Source organism: Stigmatopora argus, chromosome 20, assembly GCF_051989625.1.
Source record: "Stigmatopora argus isolate UIUO_Sarg chromosome 20, RoL_Sarg_1.0, whole genome shotgun sequence".
In the NCBI taxonomy this organism is placed as follows: domain Eukaryota; kingdom Metazoa; phylum Chordata; class Actinopteri; order Syngnathiformes; family Syngnathidae; genus Stigmatopora; species Stigmatopora argus.
The window spans coordinates 3569497-3582312 of record NC_135406.1 but is presented as its reverse complement, the minus strand read 5'-3'; the positions used below and the strand labels follow the sequence as shown (position 1 = coordinate 3582312).

The following is a 12816-nucleotide window of genomic DNA, read 5'->3' as shown; positions in this document are numbered from 1 at the left end:
AACTTTTAAACCGTGTTTGCAGAAATTTAAGGTAAGGAAAAGCCATAAATCAGGCAGTGTTTGCATGCTAACGTGATGAACAATGCAATCTCCATCGCTAGAAACAAAACAAAGGCAAGACCCATTTTTTTGCGTGGCATACATATATTTATATGTGATGTAAACGTTTCGGAAAATTAAGACATTAATAAACATCCATGAATTATGAAAGCCACACCATTTAGCGGCTATTTTGCGGCTATGCGTGTGTTTTGGGCGCACAGTTAATGACGTCATTGCAGTCGCAGGATTCAACGTAGTACAACTTCATTGTTTACGTTGGTTCAGGTTGAATGTATATCATGCAAAGTATTGTGTAAATGGTTTCCCGTCAAAATAAATGTAGTGTATTTATTTTTCAGATAAGGGGGTACCTAGCCACACATTTTAATGAAGTAGAAATTGTGTTGCTTTACAAAAATAGCTGTGCATTGTTGAAGGAACAAAGGCAACCCTGGAAGACCAGTGATGGAGGAGATGGGCGCAAAACCAGACAGTCTTGACCTTCCACCTTCTGATCTGCAAGAAGCAGACCAAGCCCAAGCAGATATGGAGCAGGAAGACCAAAGTATAGTACTTTTCGCTGGTATAATGCAGAATTTTTCGACGGTGATGGAGGAGATGGGCGCAAAACCAGACAGTTTTGACCTTCCACCTTCTGATCTACAAGAAGCAGACCCCGCCCAAGCAGATATGGAGCAGGAAGACCAAAGTATAGTACTTTTTGCTGGTATAATTCAGAATTTTTCGACGGTCAGGTTGTTGTTCTTATTCATAGAAACATCACCACCCCTGCAAAGCGACGATGTAGTTCAAGAGCTGGCCACTGAAGAGCACCAACAGGATGTCGAAGATGAACACAATGCAGAGATGGAACCAGAAGAAAGCCTAAGTGGCTCTTCGGAGAATCTTAATAAACAACAGCGGTATGTCGAAACCGACCGTTCTGGACGATTGTTTTCAAATAGCTCATTTAATCTCTTGTCCTTACCTTCATTCAGCCTTCCCTTCGACTTTTCCCAGAGTCCTCGGTTCCTGACTCGTTCCTGGAGTGAATACTCAAATTTCCCAGAGAATTACCTCAAAGGTTGCAAATGGTATTTCAAACCGCATCTGGAGGAATCTAAAATGCTTTGACTGCAACAGATCTGGGTTTGAGATCAATCTTTCCGGCTGTGGTCAGGGCTCCGGATGGTTCTTGCATCCTGAGCAACAGCGCGGACAACGTTCTCCGCATCTACAACCTTCCTTCAGAAGTCTACACTTACGACTGGGAGGGGCTGCAGGAGATGGTAATTGTCAAAACATTTCCATTCGAACGCTAGAACAGAGATACTCAGTGTCGTCTTTGGTTCCCTCTTGTGGTCAGCGAAAGAATTAACGCCAAACTGTCATTTAAATGGCTTGAAAGTGGTGCATTTAATTTAGCTTGGACATTTCAGTCTTTTTTTTTGTTTTTTATCTGAACGGCAGAGCCCAGTCCTGAAGATGGCCGAAGGAGACACAATTTACGACTACTGCTGGTACCCCAACATGAACTCGCTGGACCCCCACTCCTGCTTGTGAGTGTTCGCCACCACTGACTTGACACGCTGCTTATTTCAGGGTGCAAATGTTACTGCTAATGAGTACTACCAGAACCTTGAGGGCATTGCCATTCCCTGACATTTCACTTGGTGGTTATCCATCTTCGCGTGCGCGGGGGCGTCAGAGCGAGCCAATCAGCTCGGGACAATGTATCTTTGTGTATGCACACAAATTCTTCCAAGGCCACTTTTGCTAGCGGGGGGTAGGAAAGATACCCGGTAAGGTTCAGGGTCTCTGACAAAACCACTTGTGACAGAAGGTCGTCTTGATCAGAGTTTATTAAGCGGGGGGGTCGCTGGGAATAGAGTTTGGGGGAGTCAAGGTTGCTTGAAACTATCCTAAAAAGGGGCTAATGTTTCTTGCACTTTGGCTAACTTGTTAGCATAATCAACGTCAAAAGTTCTTGTTAGCTCGAGTTGACTTTTGAGAAAATGGAGACTTTTAGTTGCGGCTTATAGTGCGGAATATACGGTAGCTCATATGACATGTTTTGGTTATGTTGCCGCAGTCTGGCGAGCAGTAGCCGCGACAACCCGGTGCACGTGTGGGACGCCTTCTCCGGAGAGGTGCGGGCCAGCTTCCGACCTTACAACCACCTGGACGAGCTGACGTCCGCCCACTCGCTGGGCTTTTCTCCCGACGGCTCGCGACTCTACTGCGGCTTCGACAAAACCGTCCGCGTCTTCCACACCGAACGGCCCGGCAGGCATTGCGAAGTCCGGCACACCTCAGGTCGGACGCCACGCCTAGTTTTCGGGTTCGCCTCTGTTCTGTCGAGGTAAAAAATAATAATAATCTTTCAACCGGCAGCCAAGAAGCAAAGTGGGCAAAGCGGGCAGAACGGCATCATCTCCTGCTTTGCCTTCAGCCCTTGCCAGTCGGTATACGCCTGCGGCTCGTACTCGCGTTCCGCCGGCCTCTACTCGTGCCAGGACGGCGCCCAGCTGGCTCTGCTTCCCGCACGCCACCACGGAGGCCTCACCCACATCCTCTTCTCGCCCGACGGCTATTCCCTGTACACGGGCGGCCGCAAGGTACGTGTCCAATAAAAAAAACAACCCAAAAAACAAGATCGAATTCCGCTTGAGTGGGTCATGTGATGCAGGATCCCGAGATCTTGTGCTGGGATATTCGAGAACCTGGACAGGTGGTGTTCTCCCTTCAAAGGAATGTGGCGACCAATCAGCGCATCTACTTCGATCTCGATATGTAAGTGAAAAATGCTTGGGAAGCGTGTACTGTATTTTCCGGACTATAAGTCGCACCAGCCCAACAATGCACTGGACTAGTCGGTACTCGGACGATTCGCCGAAAGACAGTTCGCCGAACGGACGTTTCGCCGAAACGGGATTACAGTAGTACTTACTGTTACTACTACTTTATTTTCTCTATTTCTTCTGTCACGTACTGTTGGCTACTACTTTAAACGCAAGGATAAAATAAAAAAAATAAAAAATTGGCAGCACATTGTAGTACGTACTTGTATTTAGAAATATGTCCAGCGGGGGGCAGTACATTCCCCTTGTTATTCCTAAATGAATGTTATCTGTAACGGGCCGTATATGGCCCGCGGGCAAAGGTTGAAAAACATGTACACACACGATCCGGGGGCGGGGCGAGCGCGCGAATCTTGTTTCGGCGAAACGTCCGTTCGGCGAAACGTCCGGTCACGGGACTAGTCCATATAAGACTATATTTTGTCAATTCCCGTCTTTGACGTCATTTCAGGTCCGGAAGGTACTTACTGAGTGGGGACACAGAGGGCGTGGTGTCAGTCTGGGACACACTTGCGCCCCCTGCTGGCGACGAGGAGCTATTGCAGCCTCTTCTTAGGTTCCCAGCCCATTGGGACTGCGCCAATGGAATTAGGTATGCATGTTAAAACCCGGATTAAATCAGGAGAGTGGAATATCTCCAACTTTATTCCTTTAAAATGGCTTCACTGAACATTTATGCTAAGTTTAGCATGCGCAGATTTTGACGTTGTTCACGTTATGCCACGTCTAGCATCCATCCCAGCATGCCGCTGCTCGCCACATCCAGCGGGCAGCGACAGTTCTCGTGGCCCAGCGACGGCGAGGGAGACGCCTCGTCCGAATCAGACGGCGAGGGACGCCAGGGGGAGGCGGCCAACGCCGGCGACAACGGACTGAGCTTGTGGTGGGCCGGATCCTGCGCCCCTGCCGCGGAGGAGCTTACCGAGGGGCTTTCAGACGTGCCCAGTTAACACCAATTTTTGACCAAAAGAAATATATATTGCATGAATTTTTTTTCCAATGCCATTGACAATGATAGGCGTCCAAATCAAATGACAGTTTTCATCATTGTTATGCAATTTTCTCATGGAAATAAGTGGCTATTTTCATAAACAAAATGCTGAAATCAAACGTGTCATCTCTTCACGTGACGACAACAATCACTCGACGCCCGTCACGTGACCGTCGAGCTCGTAGGAGGATTGCTAGCAGGTGGAGGCTGTTGCCTAGCAACCGCATCCGCCTCAGGGGGGACCATCCAGGCACAAAGACGACAGGAAGGACAAGAAAAATCAAGGCAGGTGTCATCAAAGACAAGGTTGTGGAGTTCATTTAGTTCATTCTATGCCGCACTCCCACTCCAAATGAATTGGACATTCATCTCCGTGAATGGCAGCCAACTGTCTGACCCATCCATAACTCGACTATGCAGAAATTTAGTATTAAAATGTATGTTAAAGTAATAAAAACCGTCAAGTAAAAAAAAGACATCTGTTCTGCACTTCCAAACGTGACCACAAGAGGGCAAAAACGCGTATTTTAAGCCTTTTTTTCCCAATTTGAACCCTGTGTAAAGACAACCTTGCAAATAAACATGATATCTTTTGCGCATCAAGTTTTTTTCTGCATATTTTTGACGGGTATTTTATTTTTTTTGGGCACCAGAGAGTTTTTCATAGTCTGTCTCCAGGGGGCGCTCTTACACTTCCAGACAGTCCAGTTTGGAATAGCAATCCTGACAGTCAAAATCGGGGATAAACACTCCCAGAAACGCCCCCCCCCCCCCTCCCCGTCCTTGCTGGGATCTGGTGTTCCAGTCCGAGTCCCGGCTGGTCTTCCAGTACTCTGCGAGCCACCGTGCAGGTCGGACCGGTGTCCGGATTAGGGACGGATCACAAGACTTTGGACCCAGACTCCTTATTTTGTGGATGATTCCTCCAAAAAAAGGACTTGATCTTCTACATTTTGGATTTTTTTTCCCTTGATTTGATTCCAAATTGAGCATTTGTGGATATAAAAATCTTGCGAGATGTGCAACAACTGGACTTGATGCTTCTGGAAAAGGAATGGGAAAGACCGAACGCACAAGAGAACGTGGTTCGAAACCCGGACAATTAATTCGCAAGAAGAGAAACGCTCCTCATACTTGATTGGATTCAGCCGGCAACCAAATAAAAAAAGTGTGCGCACTCATGACACCTTAGTGGGGGAATTATGGGATGCCTGAAATAGTGCTGAAACTTTTTTTTATATTTTAAAAAAGAAAAACTACATAAAAAATATATTGGAAATCGGAATGCCGGTGTGGTTTTGAGTTTGGAGATCATCTCGGTTTGTTTTGGAGGACATTTTTTTTTTTTTTTTGGACCTTGGAGATGGCTCGTCCATGGAGTGCCAATGGATTGTGGGTCATGATGCTCTCTGTACTGGATTTACTGGGAACCACAGCCAGCAGTATGGAGCCCATCTACTGGAATTCCCTCAATGAAAGGTAAGGATTAGTTCTTATTCTAATTACCAATGAAATGCCTCATTGAATGGATAAAAAATTAAAAAAACACTGATAATAATCTCAATATCATCCCTAATCCTAATCTGCAAATGCCATTTTAACAGTGTTTTTGCATGTTTTGAATTGGATACCGATTTAAGATTTAATTTCGGGGTGAAAATTCAGGTTATATTAAAAAAAAAAGGGCAAAATTCAGGTTTATTCTAAAAAAAAAAGACAGATGGCTCTTATTTTGAAAAGTCTTGAGTGCAACAAATCAGTAAAAAGTACCAAAAAACAATATTATTATTATTCCTCGAGCTGTTGTAGTACTTCTGTCATATCTCCTGACAATGAAAAAAATGAATGGTTGAATGCGGGTGCGTTTTTAAGTATTGAATTGGATACCAAAAGTTAAGAGATTTTATTTCGGGGGTGAAAATTCAGGTTATATTTTTAAAAAAAGGGGCAAAATTCAGGTTTATTCTAAAAAAAAAAGACAGATGGCTCTTATTTTGAAAACTCTTGAGTGCAACAAGTCAGTAAAAAACTACCAAAAAATATTATTATTATTCCTCACGCTGTTGTAGTACTTTCATCATATTTCCCGACAATGGAAAAAAAATGAATGCGGGTGCGTTTTTAAGTATAGACAACCCCCCCAAGCCCCCCCTTTAAAGCCTGGCAGCTGCTGCCCACACCCGCACAAATCACAATAGCTTTTGTTAAGGTGCTTCTCATCATTTCCCTGTTTTACAAACACCCACAATTTCTCACCTGGATTTCCTTGGGTGCATTTTGAATAATTCCCATATGCAAAAAATCCCATTTTAAGGTATTTTTGGGGGGGGAGTGGGAGTCTATATCGGAAAAAAAGCCAGGGGGGATGCAACAGTGTATACATAGAGGACCCCTGCCCCCCCCCCCATGAAAAAAAATGGAGGCATGAAGCTTCTAATGAGGCTTTTTTTGTTGTCCAATGGTGGGTGGACTGGGCTCACGGCGTTGGACCAGGGTCAAGATAAGCGTCTCGCCGGCTTTTGGGGCCGTTCCAGGCGCCGCGATTTGGCCCCGGTGGCAATTAGCGAGGGTGCCGGAGCTTTGACGGCGCTCTCCGCAAAGGGGTTTGCCCGTATATGCAAAGTACAAAGCCGTTGTACGCCATTGTGTGCCTTCACAAAGCTTGGCATTCATACTTAATCAGCTTAGTCCGTCCTTGGCTTCATTTTTTTTTTTTTTTTTTTTTTTTTACCCGTACATTTTCCACGTTTGCCTTTCCACGCCGTGGCGTGTAAAAAAGAAAACGTCTCGGAATGAGAGGAGGAGGACGGCGACAGACGTCCAGTTCGTTTTCGAGTGAAAGTTTCTAAGGTGGGAGTTTGTTCGGGAAGTTTGTTTTTTAACTGAAATTTATTATCACTTATTGAAATTATTATTATTTTTCTTTTGGTGGCTTGTACAGTGATGAATAAAAAAAAATGCTTTGTACCTTTAAAACTTTTGACCAAATTGTAAGATTTAGCCATAAAAGTTACACTAACAATTGGCTAGGTATAGAAAATGAAGCAAAACATTCAAATCTACTTCTCAAAACCCCCATAAAATTATTTTATTTTTTTAAATTGGACTTTAATAAAAGTAATGGCCAGTTTTGGGACATTTTAAAGTTTTACTAAAACCATTTTTAGCTCTGATATTGCCTGTTTGATTTGTGACGAGCAACCCCGTTCTCCCCAAATCGGGATCACCTTCACTTCTGATGCGTCTAGTTTTGCGGCTGTCAATCTGATCTTGTCCGTACTTCGTCTTTTCCGTCGTCGACACCCTCGCCCGACCCGCGCCGTGACCAGACGTGGCAAATTGGGAACACATGTCGCATGCGGCGACTAATTAAAGCGGCACAGGAGAACTGGCGACGCCGGCAGTAGGTGTGCGCCCAGGGGTTTCGGGCTGGGGGGGGGAGGTGGGGGACCACCTGAGACGGTCGATCTGGTTTGTTTCGGAGGTGGGACGCATAATCCAACCTGTCTAACCTGGAATGGAGGTTTTTTAAAGTCAATTTTCACTTTAAAATATCATCATTTCATTTTTTTTTTGCATTTTATTAACAAGTCTAGTCCACGTCCAATCCACCTGAACTGGAAGGGATGGCAGTAAATGAATTTTTGGAGTGAAAACAACACATTTTTCATTAAAAAAAACATTTTAAAGTAACAAAACAAAAGGCGCAACCCGATATTCTTTCATTTAAATGATTTTAATGCATTGATTATTTATGTTTTGAGTTCAAAACAATGTCAAAATGACATATTGCTACACATCCGCCATTTTTTGCAGGCCTCGCACGCGCTAAATCTCGTTTGCGTGTGTGCGAGCACGCTTGTAATTAGCGCTTAAAAGAGCCCATCTGGCTTTGGCGTTGTCGTACCGCCACCTCGGAAAACTCACGCTCCGTTTCCCCTCCTAAAAATAAATAATATCTCCTCACATAAACGGCATAAATGCCATTTTGGAGGCGGCTTGACCTTTAGGGGTCGAAATTGACCTCGTCGGCGGATGACGGCTTGATCTCTGTGCAAAAGGCGTTTGGACCAGAACTACTTTTTCCACTTGTTGGCCTTTCTGCTCACTTTTCTTTTCCCCCCCTACTGAAGAATGCAAAGGGGCCAAGTGGGCGGGGCTATCAGGGGTCTCCTTCTTTGGTGCGAAGTGGATGGATTTCTGGCTTATTTGGCTTACTCGAATATAGTTTATATGACTTCTACGATCAAGCAACTTCAACACTCTACATATATATATATATATATATATATATATATATATATATATATATATATATATATATAAATTAAAAAATAGAGATAATTATGAAGTAAGTTGTAAGTTTCTTCCCCTTTATAGCAATGTTTTTAAAGATTAAAACAGCAAAAAAACGACTACCTACCGTATTTTCACGACTATAAGGCGCACATAAAAGTCTTAAATTTTCTCCAAAATAGACAGAGCGCCTTATAATCCAGTGCGCTTTATATATGGACCAATACTAAAATTGTTATCACGATAAAATAAAATGAATCAATTGATAGGGTACACCTACTCTACTATTTTCCCGTAGACAAAGTACTGCGCAGTGACTGCTGGGATATGTAGTAGTTCTTTTTTCAATACACCCAATGGATTGTGGCCTGCATACATCGACGTCAATACAGCATGACGAAGCATGGAAAGCACCGTTGTAAAAGTTACGCTAGCTACCAGCTAGCTACTATTCGTGAATGGATTGTGGCCGCCTGGACGAATGTATAAAACTCAGCGTTTTCGATGACTAATTTGGATAATTGTTCAATTGGGACACAGAAAATGAGGACTTTGATGGTTTTGTGGGTGATGATGACGTGAGTAAGTTGTAAAATGGCTAAATAAAGTACAACCCAACTCAGTCTTGCTTCCGTTGCCTTTTTAAAAACGTGTTTTTAGCGTGCATTTGGTGCATGTAGCACCAAATTAGTGTGTTCGCCGTTGTAGTATATTGATACTATTAGTGCAAAGTTATCACAGCTGTCAACCTAGGTGTATTGACAAAAAGACTATATATCCCAGCAGTCACTGCGCACCGGAAATAGCATCTGGGGCTGCTTCCACAGACAGCGCTATTACGGTTCCATATATAATATATATATATATATGCCATGCCTGGCTGCGTCTATAAAAACGGTGCGTCCTTTGTGTGTGTAAAATACAGAAATAGCACTCGTTATTGACACTGCGGCTAAAAATAGTCGTGAAAATACAGTATTTGTTTACTTGTGAAGTAAATAATATCATAAAATGAGTATACATGTTTCCTTTTTGATTAAATGGACTCAAACAGTGCAAAGAATGTAAAAAAAGTTGTTTTTTTTGTACATGATTAAAAAATATAAGCAAATAAAATGTCCATCTTTCATAGAGAAGCATTGACAATAGAAGTCCTCGTAAAACCTGTATTCTGTTTTTGTGCAAATATTTGCGATGACAATTAAACACCACTCGCTAATTTCCGTTAGCCCCGCAAATAGCATTTTCCATTGCTTTTTCCAAATCGCGTTCCAACCAGTTTGCATGCACCGAGGTCAATCACCTGCCCTTGTTTTTGTTCTAAAACAACGCCGCTCTTTCCCGAGTGCCCGTCAGCCATGTCGTGAGTAGGTGTGAGGACTCGTACGCGAGTGCGTGGGACGCTCATGTATACTGGGACCCCCCGAACACGTCCCGCATGTCCCCCCCACCGTGATTACCTCCGCCATTATTTGCAAAACAAGGCAGACAAAGGCCGCTTTGGGCGTGAAAACCACAGAAAGCGGCCAGGACCACTTGACCCTATCAATCGGTGATGTGGAGTGGGGGGCTAGGGGGGGCCATGGGGGGCTCCCTGAAGCCACGGAAGAGATAATCCCCCTCGTAATGGTCAGCTCAATTCTTTCCAACCCCCTCGCCGCCATGTTCTGTGCACTAACATAGTGCGTAAGGCTGTCAATCACTCAACAAAGCTGACCGTAAGGGGCTTAGGAACGATTGGACGCCCCCCTCGACGACTACTATTGCCTTTTTACCCCCTTTTTTTGTTGTCATGGCAACTATAACGGTCCGAAACTCTTGTTATTTCCTTCCCGATTATCTCGCCATCTTTGCTTGTTCTCGAACCAGTTCTCCCAGCTGCAGGCAAACTTTTTTTTTTTTTTTTTGCATATCGCTCGTTTCAATCTGACCAGTTCGACCAGTCGGATGACACCCGAGGGTTAATCTGCCCTAATCCTGCGAATAATCTGGGCAGTTTTTAATCCCTGTTCACAATTGTCATCGAGGTTTGACGACATTTTTTTTAGCCCCAATACGACTTTAAGCATTTTTTTGCGTACTTATTGAAATGTTTAATCATTTAAAACCGCCACGATTATTTACCACATATTGCATAGATTTAAAAACCTTTTTTGTGTACTTATTGAAATTTTTAATCATTTAAAACCGCCATGATTATTTACCACGTACTGCATAGATTTAAAAACCTTTTTTGTGTACTTATTGAAATTTTTAATCATTTAAAACCGCCACGATTATTTACCACATATTGCATAGATTTAAAAACCTTTTTTTGTGTACTTATTGAAATTTTTACTCATTTAAAACCGCCACGATTATTTACCACATATTGCATAGATTTAAAAACCTTTTTTTGTGTACTTATTGGAATTTTTAATCATTTAAAACCGCCACGATTATTTACCACATATTGTATAGATTTAAAACCCCTTTTTTCTGTTTAAAAATGATTTTCTCCTTTGGCGATTGCACATAAAAACGTCCATGACGTTAAATTTGGCCAAACAGGATTTCCATTGCAAGAATTTGAGCGCTAAATGACCAAACGATAAAATTTAATGGACTTCCACTAACGATAAACCAGAGCCACGTCATTAAGATCCATTTTTTGGGGGGCGTGGCTCCAGTTTGTGTCTGTAAAATATCCCCCAAAATGACAACAAAGCTTTTCTACTTTGTCACAAGCAAGTATGATCCTAATAATGACGAGCAAAGCAATTTTAAAGCTATTCTTCATTGCAAGCAAGTGTATAATAATATGAAATAAAATCCTGACAGTGTCTTTTGTCATTCTGACGTCCATCCCACGTCTTTCCTGCCCTTCCTCCCTTTCAAAGGCAGTGGCGCTTTCTTTGAATGCACGCAAGCAGGGAGACATCCGACTATCACGCCGCCGTATAGCGCCGGGAATAATAGAAACCGGGAATACTGAGATAAAGCGTCAAAGTGGGGGAATAAAAAGGATAAAGCAAGCCGCAGACTCGCTATGATTAATTTAGTGGGGAATTTCTTCCATAGAAGGATCGCCGGATTGAGCGTCTATCGCCGTCAATGGCGGCTAATGAGTTGATACTTATAAAGAAGTAAATACATGTTAAAAATCTGACTTGACACCAAATTGCAACCCAATCACATGATCATAACTCTTTTTTTTTAACACTTTTAGTTCATCCCGTATTCGGGAAATGTCTTGGTTGCAGTAGTAAGACACACAAGACATTGTAGAGCTAGCTAAAAAAACTGGAGCCACACACAGAAAGTGTGTGGTTTGATACATTGGATCAAATTCAGGGGAAAAAAAACACTTGCTATAAGATCCTCCTTCCATCCAGTCCCAAAATATCGGATTAGGATTTATTCGTGACCGGACGATTCGCCAAAAGACGTTTCGCCGACGGACGTTTGGCTTACGGACAGTTCGCCGAACGGACGTTTCGCCGAAACAGGATTCGCGCGCTCACCCCGCCCCTGGATCGTGTGTGTACATGTTTTTCAACCTCGGCCCGCGGGCCTTATACGGCCTGTTACAGATTTAGGAATAACAATGGCATGTACTGCCCCCGCTGGACATATTTCTAAATACAAGTACGTACTACACTACAATGTGCTGCCAATTTTTTATATTTTTTATTTTATCCTTGTGTTTAAAGTCCGAGTACCCGGGAAATTTCTTGTTTGCAGTAGTAAGACACACAAGACATTGTAGACCTAGCTAAAAAAACTGGAGCTACACACAGAAAGTGTGTGGTTTTATACATTGGATCAAATTCAGGGGGAAAAAGACACTTGTTATAAGATTCTCCTTCCATCCATTCCCCAAAATATCGGATTAGGATTCTCCAAATTTGAGATTTGGTCTCAACAAAATTCCAGATGATCGTAGACAATCGCAATTCGTCCCACGGGCGTCACATCAAATGCTAGCTGATGACGCAGTGTTTGCGCTTGGCAGTGAAAGTTGGGCACGTAAACCCCCCCCCCTCCCCCTCGGATTTGGCAAGGGAAGAATGAGGGCGTCCCGCGGTGTGGGATTACGCTGATTTACACCCGCACACACCAACTCGGTCATAGACATCCGTACACGTGCCCGTCTTGTTGGCGCGTCTCAAAGAAATGCAAAGCGCTTTTTCGCTCCTGGCAGTGGCGGCGTATTGGACGGCGCGGGAGATGATCTGACTTTGGGGGGGTGGGGTCTCAGGGGAGAGGGGGGTCCCGGGGATTTAACTCCTTCATTGCCGCGGAAGTGAAATCCAAGCGAGTCTAAGTCGCGCCAGACAAAAAAACATGTTGCATTTTTGCAGTGATTTAAAATATATATATATATTTTTATCAGAAAGTATATCACAATATTTTTCAGACAAAAAAAAACATAAGATGTTAGCGGTCATGGGAAAAAACAAACAAATCGCGCTTGAGTACAATGAAAAAGTGCGCCTTATAGTCCAGAAAATGCAGTTTGTTTTTTAGCAAACAAATTGCAAAGTGGGCAGAAACACTATTTTAATCCCATTATAATTCCAAACACTCTCAAACAGCTGTCTGTTTGTCCTATCAGGCTCTGATGGGCGCCAAGACGACTAATTG

General features: G+C 43.4%; 2 protein-coding genes across 3 annotated transcripts in view; both read left to right on the top strand.

Moving 5' to 3' along the window:
• Positions 1-483: 483 nt before the first annotated feature.
• Positions 484-4310, top strand: wrap53 (WD repeat containing, antisense to TP53). Its single transcript, XM_077588313.1, has 10 exons — positions 484-751; positions 818-965; positions 1041-1136; positions 1223-1331; positions 1513-1601; positions 2135-2358; positions 2437-2660; positions 2732-2835; positions 3355-3495; positions 3634-4310. The coding sequence occupies exons 1-10, from the start codon at positions 508-510 to the stop codon at positions 3851-3853; spliced, it is 1599 nt and encodes a 532-aa protein (XP_077444439.1). The 5' UTR covers positions 484-507; the 3' UTR covers positions 3854-4310.
• A 376-nt stretch (positions 4311-4686) lies between these two features.
• LOC144065827 (ephrin-B3-like) overlaps positions 4687-12816 on the top strand; it is a 55413-nt gene continuing 47283 nt past the window's right edge. For both annotated transcript variants that reach the window (XM_077588970.1, XM_077588969.1), the window contains exon 1: positions 4687-5373. In XM_077588970.1, the coding sequence (XP_077445096.1) occupies positions 5258-5373 (116 nt within the window). In that variant the 5' untranslated portion in view covers positions 4687-5257. The remainder of the gene's footprint in view (positions 5374-12816) is intronic.